General features: G+C 34.4%; 2 protein-coding genes across 6 annotated transcripts; both read right to left on the reverse strand.

Moving 5' to 3' along the window:
* Positions 1-1059: 1059 nt before the first annotated feature.
* LOC129294312 (PHD finger protein EHD3) lies at positions 1060-8556 on the reverse strand. 5 transcript variants are annotated; one of them, XR_008589348.1, is made up of 8 exons: positions 8261-8556; positions 7472-7860; positions 5930-6115; positions 5507-5839; positions 3358-3447; positions 3218-3262; positions 1448-2387; positions 1060-1361 (listed from the first exon to the last, which is right to left on the reverse strand). XR_008589348.1 is itself a non-coding variant. In XM_054932564.1 (7 exons), the coding sequence occupies exons 2-7, from the start codon at positions 7787-7789 to the stop codon at positions 1500-1502; spliced, it is 1860 nt and encodes a 619-aa protein (XP_054788539.1). In that variant the 5' UTR covers positions 7790-7822; positions 8261-8553; the 3' UTR covers positions 1060-1499. The 5 variants fall into 5 exon arrangements, 4 of the variants coding, with proteins under 4 accessions (XP_054788539.1, XP_054788537.1, XP_054788538.1 ...); XM_054932564.1 differs by having other exon boundaries at positions 1060-2387; positions 7472-7822; positions 8261-8553; XM_054932562.1 differs by having other exon boundaries at positions 1060-2387; positions 7472-7900; positions 8261-8552.
* Positions 8557-9375: 819 nt separating this feature from the next.
* Positions 9376-12045, reverse strand: LOC129294198 (pentatricopeptide repeat-containing protein DOT4, chloroplastic-like). Its single transcript, XM_054932384.1, has one exon. The coding sequence runs from the start codon at positions 11597-11599 to the stop codon at positions 9620-9622; it is 1980 nt and encodes a 659-aa protein (XP_054788359.1). The 5' UTR covers positions 11600-12045; the 3' UTR covers positions 9376-9619.
* Positions 12046-16627: the final 4582 nt, after the last annotated feature.

Raw genomic sequence — 16627 nt, forward strand, 5'->3', positions numbered from 1 at the left:
AGTATTGCTGTTTGTTTGCTTCTGAATATTAGCGATGGTATTTACTATTTAACAATCTGTCAACTTACATGTAATTTAACGCACTGTCCTTGTCAAAGCCTTTCTTGTGGTTTGATATAATTACTTATATTAAATATCTTTTCAGTGGCTTAAGATAATAACTATGTGAATGAAATCATGCAATATGTTTGCGCCCAACCTTGTGTTTGAAAAATAATAATTCCTGTTATTTTTGGTCATGGGCCGGAATCCTTGGAACTCTGACTAATATCTTTAGATCGCTTGAACTCAGTCTTGCTAATATTCCGTAACATTGCCATTTCTTTTTGATTCAGATACGAACAATAAATTTTCCTGAAGATATAAGTCCATAGGGCGGCTTAATATTTTTGGAACCCAGTTGCCCTTCATAGTGAGGATCGAGTGTGTAGACAACAATATTATTTATTAGAACTGAGCTTGCTAGGCAATCAGCTATATTGACTTGGCGCAATAACGAGGAGGGATCGCTTTAATTGTAATAATAATATTGCCATTTCTTTTACAAACTCCCCCACCGAAGGTCCCACACACGCCACTGGCTTTGATATTAGAGACTGCCATTTGTCCATTCTTTTAATCTTTTCGGTCAACACCGTTTACTGTCTATCTTCAAAGTTGAAAAAATTTGCATTTTCTCTTTTCTTTCGCCCATTCGGATAGAAAATAATCTAATTATGAAATTGTAAGGGCCAAAAACAGCCGAACTTTATAACTGTAATTTATAGTATCACATGGTACCAATCCCGCTAAAGGGCCTAATTAATGGTTCCCGGACCAAAGGATGTTCTCAAATTGGGTAGGGTATCACCTAGCTTGAAGTCCGATCCGAAGCACCCTAGGCTAGACTTTTCGGCCTATGGCCTTGGCCGAGGCTGGCTTAGGGCCTGTCTAATCCGGCCTGGATCAATACCAGGTTTGGGCTGGCCAGTTGAAGAAAACTGGGGCAAAGAAGTCTTTGACAGCTGGACTGTAGGAAAGGCTTACAAAGCATTTCACCTACTATAAAGAGCCCGTAACTGAGAATAAGGTATGCATTAAAATGATAATCCTGAGGTCCAAAGTAACCGCTAAAAATCATTCCCAATTACAAATTCAACAGGAATTTAGATTTTACATATCAAAGGAACATCCCACCCCAAAATGGTATAATCAACATGGCACAAGCTAAGCAGCCTTTTAATAGCAATCACATCTGTAAATTTGTAACTCCTCCGTTTACTCAGACTTCGCTCATCGTAGCTCCCGATGATACTAGCTGCCTTTAAAAGTTCCTCTATTGTCCTGTCTTTTCATGTCATGTACACTGAAGTCAGCAAAATCTACAAGAGTTATACAGCCTACCAAAATATCAGTCATCCAAACAATGCAATGTGAAATAATTGGACACCACTGTACTAGCGCGAACCTGAAAGAAATTAAAGCCATTGCTAAAACAACTACGAAGCTCACAACTTTCTCTACGCCCGGATTGCAGCCAAGTCCTCTTCCAAATTCAAAGTATTGGCTGCAGTTAAAAGCATGTCCATTCCTCCACCTTTATCCAAATCTCGTCCATGTTTATCGTTCCAATTTTTTTCAAATCCATCAACTGGTTTTGAACCATCTTCGCTTGTTTTTCTCTGCCTTTTACTCTCAAATACCTTTTTCGCCCGTCGTATTACTTGTAACCCTGTATCACATTTTCTGCAGAACCATTTTCCCTTGGGAATAGAAGTTCGGGCAGGTTTCATGCAATATATGTGGTATGCATCGTCACAGCCATCACAGATAACAATCTGATCATCATCTTTATCAGTGAGACAAACTTGGCATAAGCAAGAAGGGCAGTACCAACAGGGACCATATGATGTCAACTGTTTACTTGTTAAACACCTTACATGGTAGTACTTATCTGAGCAGAAGGAGTGACCACAGACTTTAATCCTTTCACCTTCATCCACTTCATTTTTACAAACTTTGCAGATCTTGTCAATTTCCCCTCGTCTAGATGCTTGAGCCCCATCATAGGTGCAATTTGAATTCTCTTCCAATTCATTAATTGTTTCCTCGTTTACAGGGAAGTTCTCATCAAAGTTCAGGGTCCTCGAGTCATTCAACCTTTCACATACCACACAATTTTCATGTGGAGATCCGATTCCACTGGCAGTGCATTTGGCACAGTACCAGCTCTTGTGTGGTATCTCTTTGACAGGAGGCTCAATACAGGAGATATGGAACATCTCCTCACATGAATCACAAACCAAACAGTCTTTCCCATTTGCTTTGTTTCCACAATGCCTGCAAGTGCAAATTTTATACATGCTACAATCTTCTGTCTGCTCCGGTTTCATGTGCGAATCAGATTCCTGGTTACAGAACCAGTTGACACAGAGATCACAATAAATCTCAAAGACCATTTTAGAAATTCTCTCATGCAAAAACTCATCATATGAAATAAGTGCATTTGGTACTGAAAAAGCAACAGAATAAAAGGGCAGAGCTTTTACAGTATAAACATATCACATGCATCGTTGATGACAAAATCTGCAAAACCTAGAAAGATAACAGAAACGACATTCAGACATAGATGCAGAACCATACCCGCCTTGGTGATCTGATTCCAGAAAAAATATTAGATTTCAAAGGCAAAATAATATCTAAATTCTTCATGTCCTTTCTTTCCCAAACAGAGAACTACAAGGTGCTCATGCACAAAGCTGAATGTGGGTGATCAATTTTTCGTTCATGTAGCAACTACAGTTGACAGTCATAATGATTTGCAAAAGAAATAAATTAGGTAAAATGCACTGGATAGTGGCTTATGTATGATAAGGTTGGGAATTCAGTGAAACTTTCTGCTGATTATATAGACCAAAATATCAACTGCTGCTATAGTTGTGATCTGAGCCCTCATTTGATATGCAGAATGAAAATGAATAGAAAGGGAAATAAAATGGGGTAAAAAGTTCATAGATGAAAAATGACTCTCTCACCTCTGTTTAGAGAAAGTAAGAAACAATGAACATTGCAAAGTAATTATCATAATAGTTATAAATTACAAAAATGAGAATCCCTATCCATCTTCATACCATACAAGCCCCGAGAGAAAAATCTATCTGAATAAAGAATTGCCTTTGAACTGTTCCCATATCAGTTCAATCATATCATGAAATGCCAATAAATAAAAACTCTTTACCTCCTGCTTTCCATCTTTGAATGTGCTATGCAGTGAAACTCCAGCCTGAAGGTGAAGAAAAAATATGGTTAGTTGTTTACAAGAAGCAAAGAACAGATTACAGAACTTCAGTGTTTCAAAAGTACAAGGATTTGCTTTACCTGCTCACAGTAGAAAGTTCTCGACATGTCTGAAAGGCCCTTGGCAAGAGAAACAATCTCATTACCAGTGTCTTGAAGTTTTCTCCAAATCTTAAAAGATCCGTAAGTTTAAGTCATATTAAATAAGAACCAGTAATCAAATTCCTCAATTATATGCTCAAGCTAGAACTAATATGATGGAGCAACCTAAAAGAGACCCATATAAGATATTTTGTAAACCAAGCATAAGTTCACTTTGCATCAAGACACAATAAAATAATTGGTTCAACTCAAACAATTTATATAATTAACAACAGATTGGGGCAGAAAAATTGATATGATAACTCCAACATTTAACAAATTTAACAGAGTAAAATCTTCAAAATAAATTCAATGCTCAATGAGATAATAGCAATCCATTAATTGTTGATGCAAAAATAGAGGCTCCCTTGCCCATGGCATCAGTCTGAGAACTGCTTGACAAAATGACTGAATACATGAAATTGATCCTGCCATTACAATCCTCATACTTTCTCAATTTGGGAGAAGTATCTTTCTTAAAGGGTATTAATTTCTAAAAAAAAAAAAATTCAAATCATTACCAGGAAAAACTGCTATTAAGAAGCTATCCGCTTAGCTTTAATCTATGGTTGAACAATTGATCATGCTAAACAAATTCTAGAAAAAATATTATTAGTTTTTCTCTTTTTTAGCCAATGCTCAAAGATGGAGGGGGGAAAGACTTATTCATCAACTTCATATTATTTTAAGAATGATGCTTTAATTCTCCTTTCGGATTTCAAGGTTAAAACCTCACCAAAAAACCCTAAATAATGGAGCTGCCATTGTCCACACCAGGTCATCCTATTCAGTGTTGGGTTAAGATATATTGTTGTCCTTGTACTATTTTTGTAGCAGCACTTAATGTTCTAAACTCTTGGCCGTAGCAACGTTGCCCTTGACATAATTAAATCATAGTAATATTGCCCCTGATGTTAAATGGGCAAATGTTGACCATTAACTTTGTTGGTTCAAACTCAACATTGGGGGCAACATTGCTATAATTTGAGTCAAACTTATTCTTGAGTCAGCAAAAGTAACTGTCAGTGTTTGCCCATAGGCAATATTGTTATAATTTAGTTACTTCATTACTTTAAGGGTGACATTGCCACAACAAAGAATTTAGGACACTGGGTGCTCCTATGAAAATAGTTCAATAGCAAAAATGAACCTTAACCTTTTAGTATTTGATCCAGATTATGATTAGAATGCATCGGAAACTCAGGTACTATTCCTGGGATTGCGACCAAGATGGGCAATATTATAGAGAAACAGTAAAATAGTAGAGAAGAGGAGAAAGGTGGCATGATGTAACCCTCACTTTTTGGCTGGCATAGAAGCCACTTAAGATGATTGACTTCACCAACATTTTCCATATAGAAAAAGTAAGCTAGTAGGTAAACCCACCCCCCTCCCAAAAAAAAAAAAACAGCTTTAATTTGGCTTTTAAAACATTTCTAATTTCTTTTGTAAGAAAATTAAAAATAAATTACTGCCCACACACTTCACATCTAACTTTCGATTTGTGCCCCTCAATTACCAAGTTAAGTAGTAGAACTCAACCCAACCTTAACGGATGAAAATATACTTTTGGCCATCCTAAGATACTAGTAGTGAAAAGAAAAAAGAACGCATAACTTGAGCCAGGAATGCACCAGTTTGGGAATTTCACAAAGTTGAACAATAAGGATAAAGTAACTAAAACGAAAAGGCCATTAAAAGTGTTGCAAACTAGAGATCTTGTTGTGCCAGTTATCAGAACAAACTGTCTGACTTTAAAACTTTGAGGGTATACAGGCATAAATTCATTTTTTCCAACAATAAAAGCCAAAAACTAAAGTAAACTAAGCATAGAAAATATCAATTTATAAAAAGCAGGTCAGTTGGAGGGGTAAACAGAGATACAGTTGAGACTAACTCAATAGAGGAGATGATGAATTGGATAAAATAAATGAAGAGACTGCAAAATGCAAATTTCAAAACAAAAAGGGAGACTATAACAACACAAAACACAGCCGATCTATACAAAAAGAAATATAAACCAAGAAGAAACACAGAAAAAGTGCCATATTAAGCAGATCTACAAGAAATTACAAATGCAGAACATTACCTGTTGAATATCTGACAAAAAAAGTGTGGGTGACTGTTCATAAGCTTGCTCTTTCAACCTTGAGTTTATGATACTGAAGTCAAATACACTTTCAGGCTTCATTCCTTTAAAATTTTCTATTAGCACCTTACATAACGAACTGAATTTCTCAGACACTAAGATATTACATAGCACACGCTGACACATCTCATTTGCATCAGGACTGTTTGACTCGTTACAAGATCCATTGCACAAGACATTTGCATGCCCATTAACTTCCTTCCGTAATCTATGAGACATCAGCTCAAAGCGTGGAGAGTAATCTTCTCCAACTTTGTCAATTTTACAAGTTTCCTGCAACAAAATGAGATGCATCATAGAATAATGCATTTAGAAGGGAGTCATAAAAGCAGGATATAAACAGTTCTTGTAGTAGAACCAAACCTTTAAAGTAGTGGCACAACTAATTTTAGGATAGCGCATGAGAGCTTCCCTCATGCATCCTTCTATGCCATCTTTATCATCGCCTAGTGACTGATACAAATGCATTAATACAACATTTCCCCAATGTGCATGTGAATGCTTATCCAAAGTATTTCCTACAGCTACATTACATGGTTTCTTTACAGCCTGCAATAAGAAAATTCCAATCATGGCTTTGCAGAAAGAACCAACAGAATTGTATATCTAATGATTCAAGTTGATTGTGTGCCATGGGCGAACATCATCTCTAGTAAAATGAACATACCAATAGCATCTTTTTCATATTAAACAGGACGTTATACAGTTAGCAATAATGTCATCAACAATCATGGCACACCTTGAATGAACCAAGCAAATTAGCCCCCTCTAATGGAAGGTTCAGCATTATCCGTCACCAATGTATCCATGTAGATCACTATCTCAGTGTTTTAGGTATCATTATTCATTATAACTCAACTCCATAAGAACAGAGAATAATTGTTTATTGCAACAGTACAGATGAAGAAAAATCAGATCTTAGTCATGCTTAATGCAAATAAAGTTTATCCTCTTGCTGTCAAAATTATAATGAATGACCCCCAATGATTTCATTCAGAAATCAAGCATATCCTCTTGCTGTCAATTATTTATGCACTGAAGAGTGGAGGATGTTGGGGTTAACTTTTACAAAGATCAGTGATAGCAAATAAATGATGCTCCGGAATCTGGATCGTTTCATGTTTGCATGCCCTCAGCAATTTTATGTTCTTAAATCACATATATAAATAGTAACCTATAGTTTTCAAGACATGAATCAAACATACTATTGACTTCAAATATAAAACGTGACTCCATATAGCATCAAAAATTAAGAACACCACACAAAAGCGGACAAAATGCACATGTCAATAGCATCTTATTTTCTCCTGATCAAGCATTAGCATCATGCAAGTTTGATATTTCTTAATTTTCACATTCTAATGATCTACACCAACTAAATAAATTTTCTCTAAAAACTAAACGCTTGGATTCAGAAGTAAATGTTAATGGCCAGACACTTGAAACCTGACATCTTTGGTGAGAGGAGATGATACAAAAGGTAGCAAAATGAAGTGCCTAATCAATAATTACAGACAGGAAGAACCTGAGAAGAACAACATCGCTCCACACTATACATCTTCCTCTTTTTGACAGAAATAACTATGGGTAATTACAAGTTCCAGTCTCACGGATACATGCATACCCCTTAGTGCCTACAATCTTGCAGGCTACTCCATAATCACCCCTTACTAACCCACTGAAAGTTGTTGGAAGATACATGTGTATCTAACAAGCTAAGTGATCATCATTCCCAAGTTAATGTATGCCTCTCCAAATCATAAATGTTTTGCAGGTTACATCTCCAACTATTCCTCAAGATGCATACAAATAATACACACACAAGGAAATCATTATCCAGAATGATGCTAGAGAAAGGTTAGCATTCACTGATGCAATGTAATTGGAAAACCAGGGGAATAAAACCTGGCCTGCTAGACGACTTGCAGCTTCTGAGTATGTTCTGCAATCTTCTTGAGCTTTGCTTTCTGGATTCAACTTTACATGCCTACGTCTCTTGTAAGTTCGAAAGCTTTCAACTACAGCAGAGTCCCCTTGAGCAACATCGTTCCCGCCCGCAATTACCACCCCATTATTTACAGCTTCGCAATCCAAGCGCTGAGCCCCTTTTTCAACATCATTGCTATCTGCAACCCCATTATTTACAGCTGCACCCTTCAGGCACTGAACCGCTTCAGAACATTCTGTGTTATCCCCATTGCTTGTTCCATCCTCAGTTTCCATCCTTGGAGCGCGAAAGAACCCCAACTCTTTTACCTTTGCAGCAAGAAATTAGGGTTCACGACGAACAAAGCCTTCAAAGATCCGAATCTCTCGAGATTTATTACTCAACATCTTTACAAAGTGATAGCGCGAAACACTCAAATAAGCAGAGGTAAGGGACTTGAAGTTAAGACATACCACTTAGTTTCGTGAGAGCACGAGAAACCAAAAAGATGACAGAAAAAAAAATGCAGCTTAGAGCTCCAAGTGAAATATTACTTGTAATTCATAGAGGAAAAAATTGAACCGAGCCAACATCGTCAACGCGCCACAATATTTTGCAGAGACAAAATTTACTAAATGTACAGAATACTAAACACTCCAAACCATTACCTTCTCCCTATCCAACGGTTTGTCAGAAACCACCAGAGAGGAAACTACCGAGACAAAAATTCAAACACGAGTGATTAGCTCAGAGAAAATAAGGCTTACAGCGACAAAAGTTGAAGCCCTAGTAATCGAAATCCCAGTCAATCTGAGTTTGCGAGCGCGGGTGGACTTGGCTCTCTGCAAGGAGTCTTATCCGAGTCATCCAAATTTTGAAACAGGAGCGTCCTTACTCCTTCGTCTTTAGCTGGTCATCTGCTTTCCTCGTAATTTTAGCAGTTTTAACTATTATTTCCCCCCAGTTTATAATTTTATAAAATAAAATATAAAATACTTAAGGTTTTGGCTGCTGATTTGGGTCGGGTCTTTTTCCGGCAAACGGATGGCCCGATTTCGTTCCAGAAATTCAACCTTCGATCGCTATTCCCTATTTCCCCCTTCAAACCTCCAGCGCTAATGTTTAATGGGGCTTTTCCGCGTGTAAATAAGCTGCCAGAAGTTCCTTTCAAATTTCGTATGAGTAATTCTAAATTTCTAATGACTAATATATAATCTTTGGAGCTTGATACGAGTACAGGATTGGCTTGCTTTAGTTCAGAAGAGGAGTGTGTGCTTAATTTGTAGTGATTGTTCGCTGACTTAGTCTTCTCTCTCTCTCTCTCTCTTCCTTTTTTCTAGCGCTTGTAATTCCGGGAAGAGGAAAATGTAAATTAGTAAAGTGATCCTAACTGCCGTTGGCTTGCAGTGAAAATCAGTTGTAACTTGTCGGCAAAATACATCTATATATCAGTTGTAACTAATGCAGCTTTGCACTTACGGACTGTCCCAACTTTGCATTGTCCTTGAACTTGGGCTCTTTTATTTTAATTATATACAGATATTTTTTAATTGGAGATAATCTTATTTGATATACTTTTATTATTTATGGATTGTGTACTTCTACTCCCTCGTGTAAGAAAATGAGTTGGACCGTTTAGTATTTATAGCTGATTAACAGTATTAGCTTATTATGGATCATACATCCATAACGAACTGAATGTCTCTGTTGAATTATATTTGATAAATTCACAAATCAATCAAGCTTCGAAATTACTCATTAGAAATGGAAAAAAAAAAAGATTTTACCAATTTGATGGAAAAGCAAGATGTTATTTTAAAAAATACATCATTCTATTCATGAGTGATGATTAACTTGATTTTTGTCAGCATAAAACTAAATGTGGAATAAACTCTCAAAGATCGCATAAATATGCTAAATTTCTCCAACTGTTTTTAAAAATAATAAAAATAAAATTCTTAGTTCAAGCTATCATAATTCATAAGCCGATCACATATGCAATGTGCTAAAGCTAATTGATTTTTTTTTTTTGGGGGGGGGAACATTTGTTTAATTATCGAATAAGGACAACTAGGTAGAGTCAGGAGAAAATATTGGCCAAGCAATTATGCTCAAAATGCTATAGTTTACCAAAAGTCCTCACATGAACAGAATCCGTCCTCAAAATTATGAAAGAGGTTTGGGTCCTTGAGAATGATTTCTCTTCTGGTAGCCTTGGAAATGAACTTGACAAAATCGTGGCACCCATGACAAACCGTGACATTTTTTGTAACCCGTATAGGTCCAGCTTGTGAACTGATAAGCCCAAACGAAATTGCTAATAGTTCGCTGTGTCCAATCTGAATGCACTCCCGCTCTTCATCTACATCATGAAGCTTGAAATCCCAGATAGGCTCAACTCCTTGGATTCTCATTCCCTCCATGAAACGCTGTAATTCCGAATATATTCTCGCTGACCTTGGATGCGATACATCCCCTGTTCCAAAGGCATGAACTTTATTCCTGAACACGATCCAAGAATAGGCTTTTCTGGGTTTCAACCCCATGTCTCTGATCGTTTCCCTTATTTTATCTACCATGAGCCACTTTGCATTCCCAGCGTACCAATTCAGAAGAAGAACGTAATTTTCAGAATTTAGAGGTTCCAAATCACAAAGTCGTTCAACCACTTGCTTACCTAGAGTGTGTTGGTGGTGAATCCTGCATCCTTCTAGCAATTTCCTCTGTACCTGGGCATGTTTTCCAATATCGCGTTCCTTAACAAAGGACATCGCCTCATTAAAAAGCCCAGCTCGTGCTAACAGAGCAACCATTAGAGCATAGTGAGCCACTGTGGGTGACCTTATGCGGTTGAAGTAAAACTTCCCTTCCTCAACCAAGCGTGCGGTGCTACATGCATGAAGGACAGCAGAATAGGTAATATCATCTAGACGTGCCTTTGAATTTTTCTCCATCTGGCAGAAAAAATCAACTCCAAGCTTTCCTTGACCGTGTAGGCTATAGCCCAATATCATCACGGTCCATGTAATCACATCTTTTTCATTCAGTTCAACAAAAATATTTGAAGCACATGCGATAGCTCCTGATTTCACATACATGTCCATGAGTGCATTCTTGAGCTTCAGGTTTAATTGAATGCCGTTTCTAAGCAAATAGCCATGGATTTCTTTACCGTGTTTATGGGAAGTGATTCTCCCGCAAGCAGGGAGAATGCTGGCAACTGAGAGTGGATCAGGCTTCAAACCACTCAAGTTCATCTGTCGAAATAATTTCAGACCTTCGTTGAATCCTCCTATCCTCACATGAGAACGAATCATTAAAGTCCATGATATAACATCCTTAAAAGGCATCTGATCAAACATCAGCCGAGCATCTTCTAAACTGTCGCAATCTATATACATTTTCACGAGCGAATTACTCACTAAAACATCAAACTCTAATCCACATTTCCTGGCAATCTCGTGCACTAGTTTTCCTTTTTGCAGAGATTTTAGCAATCCGCAGGCACTGGTTGCTGTTGCTAAGGCAACTGGATCAGTAGGCACCCCTAGGTCCACCATCTGATGGAATAAATCAAGGGTCGAACTTGGTTTTCCCTGATCAATGTATAATCTGGCAAGCAGCGTCCAAGACACTAAATTCCGGTGAGGAGACTTGTCGAAGATCAACTTAGCCATATCCACACTATCTAGATGCCCATACATCTCAATCAAAGCAGTAATAGCGTACTGGTCAGAGGAGAATCCGAGTTTCAGAGCTTGCCCATGGACCTGCCTACCAATGGATAAATCGCCCAATAGACGTGTAGCAGCAACCACGCGAGGAAGAGTATGTCTATCAGGACGAACTCCGCGGAGTAGCATTTGATCGTACGTTGATAATGCACTGTTGAAATCTCCATTTGAGAGATGGATTTGAATGAGATTATTCCAGGCAAATGTATCCCTGATAGGTATTTCATCGAACAATTGGTGGGTCAGACCGTTGGGGTCCACGAAACTGCCGCTCCGGCAACGGAGATCCCGAGGTTGTCTCACTTGGACTATGTTCATCAGTTTCTCTTGCGAGGTGAAACAGAGAAACGTCGCTAATTGGGGAATGTCCATTTCAGCTCAACCCAGCGTGAATTGTTTCGTTGTTTATGAGAAGTGGGCTTAAAAGGGTGGGAATGAAATGAAGAGAGAAAGAAGACAAATTGAACTTCCCAACCAGTGAAGATGATTGAAGATACGACAGTTTCATGGAGTGACTTGTCTTTTCAAATTTCTCAGGAAACCCGCTTCCAATTCCACTTTTGTTTCTGATCGGAGTCCATGACTACTTGTCTTGTAGTGAGGATCAGAGGACGCTGAAGCGTGACCAATACAGATTAAATGAACAAAACTACTCTCGGACTCCGAGGATGAGAGGGTATGGTATCAGTCATCAGATCGTGAAGGATCTAAAGGGCGTAGTTCGTGAAGGTTGCATTTTCATCCGCAAGAAGCTCCCTCCGGAACCAGATCCTCTCACACTCGCTAATCTCGCGTTGCATTCGATGCTCATCACAGCACCGGGCCAGCAATCTTACCTTTCATTCCAATTCAAATTCATCTATCGTTCATTTAAATTAATTTTTAATATTATATTTATTAAAATAAAAAATTTTAATATTAAATTTAGATTATTTAAAATATATTTAAATAGTTAATTTATAAATTTTATAAATTTTTTAATATTAAATGAGGTAATTTAAATTATACTCCCTCCATTTTTATATATAAAAAAATGTTTCACATAATTTAATAAAGTTAATTAATCATAATAATTATATTTAAAAATAAAAGAATTGAACTAAAATGCCCTATATTAATCAACATAAGTATGTATTAATTATTTTTTGTAAATATAAATTGTGAGGGGTGATTTAGAAAATGTATAATAAATATTTATTGAAATAGGTGATTTTGCTTACATAAAAAATAAATAAAAAGTGATAGTTTCTCCTACAAATAAAAACGAAGGGAGTATATAAATTGTCCAAAGATTATCTACACAGTCAAATTGTGAAATTATAAAAAATTTTAATATTAAATTAGAGCGTTAAATTAAATCTGTACTTATCAGATTGATGATAAATATATTTATTAAAATTTTAAATTTTTATATTTTTATATTAATAAATATAATATTTAAAATATTTAAAAATTAATTTAAATAGATTACAGTGATTAATTTGAACTGAAATGGAGGGTTAGGATTGCTCCTGGCCTTGATGAGCATGCGATGCTCATCGAAATGATGAGTACCAAATGCAAATCATGCTAATCTCAGCAATTCTTAATATCAGTAATTAATTGGTCCATAATCAACCACGCCGTAAGAATTTTAAAAAGAAAAATGACAATAAAGTTATTTATCTTCTTGGTAAAACTTAAAAGAAAAAAGGATTTTAGATGAAACCAATTATAATGCTTATAGATAAGTACTTAAAGCTTATCATATTTAGACCATTCAGATTTGCTCTTGATGGTCTAGATTTACAATTTTTCACTTTCATTTTTTAAAAATTATTTTAATGAATATAAAATCTAAAATAAATGCAATCTCTTAATTTCCAATTTTTTAAGAAAATAATTTTGATTTAAAAAATACCTATTGGAAAATTACAAATCTAGACCATGAAAATTAAATTTAAACAGTTCAATGACGATGAGCTCTCAATACTCATCTCTATAATAAATATTAAAATTGATTCTGGATCTAGACAGTTGCAAACATGAATTCTAATTATAAATTGAGAATTACATTTAAATTTAATTAGAACACCTAGATTTGCAATTATTTTCATAAATAGTTACAACTTATTTTTTTCAAAGAACAAATTACTAAGAACATAATTGTTGTTAATTTATTCTTTTATGACTTAACTATTATTCATAATAAATTAATGATAGTTAAATTTTTAATAATTTTTTTAAAAAATAAATTATAAATATTTATCCAAATAATTAAAAACCTACGTATTATAATTGGAAATAGGATATTTAAATTTTAAGAGTAACTCTTATTTTATCGTTAGGATTCTTGTTTGTAACTATCTTGATCAATTCATACAATTTATTTGTTAGAAATTTTTGTCAAAAAAAATAACTATCATTAATATCTTTTTTTATTTTACCATCATTTTTCTTTTTAAAATTCTTTATGATGCGACAAGTTTGGACTGATTGATTACTTAGTCATTTAAGATTTATAGATTTTAAACGCAATTAAGAGTAGAAATCATGGAGTGGTCAGTTCATTGAATTAGGTTCGGTTTCGCACTAAAACATGGATGGGATTAACCTAGACAACCTGGAGTTAATCGAAATAACCCATGTAACTCAACAATTTGGTTGGATTGATTGAATTAAAAATTTTGCTTGTCATAATTTCAGAAAGAAGTCGTTTTAGGGCTAAAAAACCTGAAATGATTGGGAATGAAATATTGCCATCAAGTCGCCATCCAGCTTAATTATGTGAACTCTACTTTGCCATGGAGTTTGCATGTTTGCTTCCATCATCCTCTCGTTCAGGTTTGCCCTGTGTTTCTTTGGTGGTGCTTGGTGCCTTCATCTCATTGCTGGAGGTAATGCTTTGTGTCATTGTTCTTCTTCAATGATTTTATTTTTTGGAAGAAAAATGACAAGCCTAAGCTTGAAATAGTTTAAGCAATACTAGACATATCTGCACCTAGCAAATCCAAACAAAACGCAGGACAGGTCTACATGACATAAATATCCTATCTTTCAATGTGAGCATTTTTGGCAATTAAATTCGCACATCTCAAATTGTCTCTGGATATATGTTGAATCGTGATCTCTCAATCGCTATAGAAAAAAACTCTAATTTCCTTGATCAAATCCTATAGCAGATGAGAATGGCCATTGTCTCGAGAGATAATGTTAACAGCTTCCAAAGAGTTAGAAAACACCTGTATATGTTTAAAACCCTATTGAAATGCACTAATGCAGAAGAAAAGGACAAAGAGGAGAAGAAACCACTGTGAAGTGTGACGTTCCTAATGTTGGCCAAATATCTCCTATTTGACACCCGTTTCCTCCGCCGATACACAATTTCTTTACTTTTCTTGGAATATGTGAATCTTAAATTTGATATTGTTGGTTGGCCAAATTTTTTTTGACATTATCGAGTATTCAAGCATCATTTATTTTAATTTTTTTATTTTAATTTTTTTAATCTTACAATTCTCAATTTTTTTATTTTTTATCATTATTAATTCTTTTTGTGCTACCATTATTTTTTGTTTTTTTATTATTATGATTGTTTAAAAGAATATTATTATTTTGTATTAAATTTTTGTTAGGATATTAGAGCTAAATTACTTAACATTTTGTTGGGATTGTGAGTTTGTTTGATACTTGTTGGTATTATTCTAACATGTACTCCCTTCATCTTAAATTATAAGATACTTTTATATAAAATATTACATACCAATAAATCTTATTAAATACACTTAACAATTTTATTTTTTTAAAATAAAAATATAAACTTTTTAAACTACCCATCATTTGATATATTAAAAAGAGAAATGATAAAAATTAATTATAGAGAAAGAAAAGACAATATTGAAATTGGTGTATTTGATGAAACCTTAATATACTTAGAGTGTTTTATATCTCAGGACAGATAAATTCATTTAAAAGTGTCATATAATTTGAGATGGAGGTAGTATAAGATTTTATAGGTAATTGTTCCATTTCCAAGAGAATTAATGATTTTTAAAAATATTCATTATATATATAAATATAAATATTTGTGCACACATAAATTAAATTATATTATTTTAATTAAGCCTTGTTTGACTCAAAGTTGACTCCCATTGAACCACCAACTGTTAATTTATTATCTTGACTGGTTCAATTTTCAGTACCTCAATAACAAAAATGAAATGATCTGGTTTTGCTTTCTCAAGGCGATTGTTCTTCTTCTTTTTTTCTTCTTATTATTCTTTGTTGGGCGGGTCATTCTTTTTTCTGAAATAAACAAAAATTTCATTAAATAATAAAGAAAAATAACAATAAAAAGGAAAAATAAGAAAAGAAAAAGGCATGGCATTGTTTTATATTTCTTCTGGGGTGGTTAAAATTAAATTGTTCTTGAACTTTTCAAGAAACCAAACTACTCGTGGGTTAAGCTTTTAATGAAGTGTCTTCCATTAATCATTCCAAATTTTAACGCCTTTGATTAACTCATTCGGCATTAAGTAATCTTCGGCCACTTGGCGGGGGGAAAACAGTAATCTTTGGCTGTGACTAAGTATTGATGTTTTGGTTTTATAAACTAAGAAAATATATTCTTATCAATAAATTATATTATCTTATTATCTTATCAAAAATAATGAAGGGACCAGTTCTTTTTTTTGACCGAATACGTTGACACCGTATAAGTTATTCACTATCTTAATTAATATAATAGTTAAAAATTATAAGGGAAAATGACAATTAAGAACCCCCTAAAAATATTAATCTTAATTAAGAATCATAAAATTTTAAAATCTCAATTAAAGATCATAGTTCTTAATTGGGATAAACAAAATATAGTTTGTCTTAAATACCCTTGAGAAGAAAAATTCAATTATGTTGAAATCCCAATTATATTATTTTCACAATATATGTTAGCAATTTTTTCATGTTGAGCTAATAAATTTTTAAGTGGCGTTAGTGAATCTCACATCACGTTAGTGAATCTCAACTTGGATAAGCACTTATTGTTAAACAATCAATTTTCAATTGAGGTTTTATTTTTTCACAATATATGTTAAAAATTTTCTCAAGTCGAGTTAGTAAATTCTCAAATGACGCTTTTTTTTAAATAATTGATTTTTGAGTAGGGTTTTATATTTTTATAATATACGTTAAAAAAATTTTCAAGTCGAGTTGATGAATTTTCAAGTGACATTTTTTGTTAAATAATCAATTTTCAATAGGGGTTTCATATTTTTACAATATACATTAGCAATTTTTTTAAATCGAATTAGTAAATCTCCAAGTAATGTTAGTGAATCTTAGGAGTATTTAAGACAAACTGCATTTTTTTCATCCTAAGATCTTTAATTGAGATTTTAAAATTTTATGGGCTTTAATTGAAAT

Source organism: Prosopis cineraria, unplaced genomic scaffold (genome assembly GCF_029017545.1).
Source record: "Prosopis cineraria cultivar Desert tree isolate PC_DT_omini unplaced genomic scaffold, ASM2901754v1 PC15, whole genome shotgun sequence".
NCBI classification, from domain to species: domain Eukaryota; kingdom Viridiplantae; phylum Streptophyta; class Magnoliopsida; order Fabales; family Fabaceae; genus Prosopis; species Prosopis cineraria.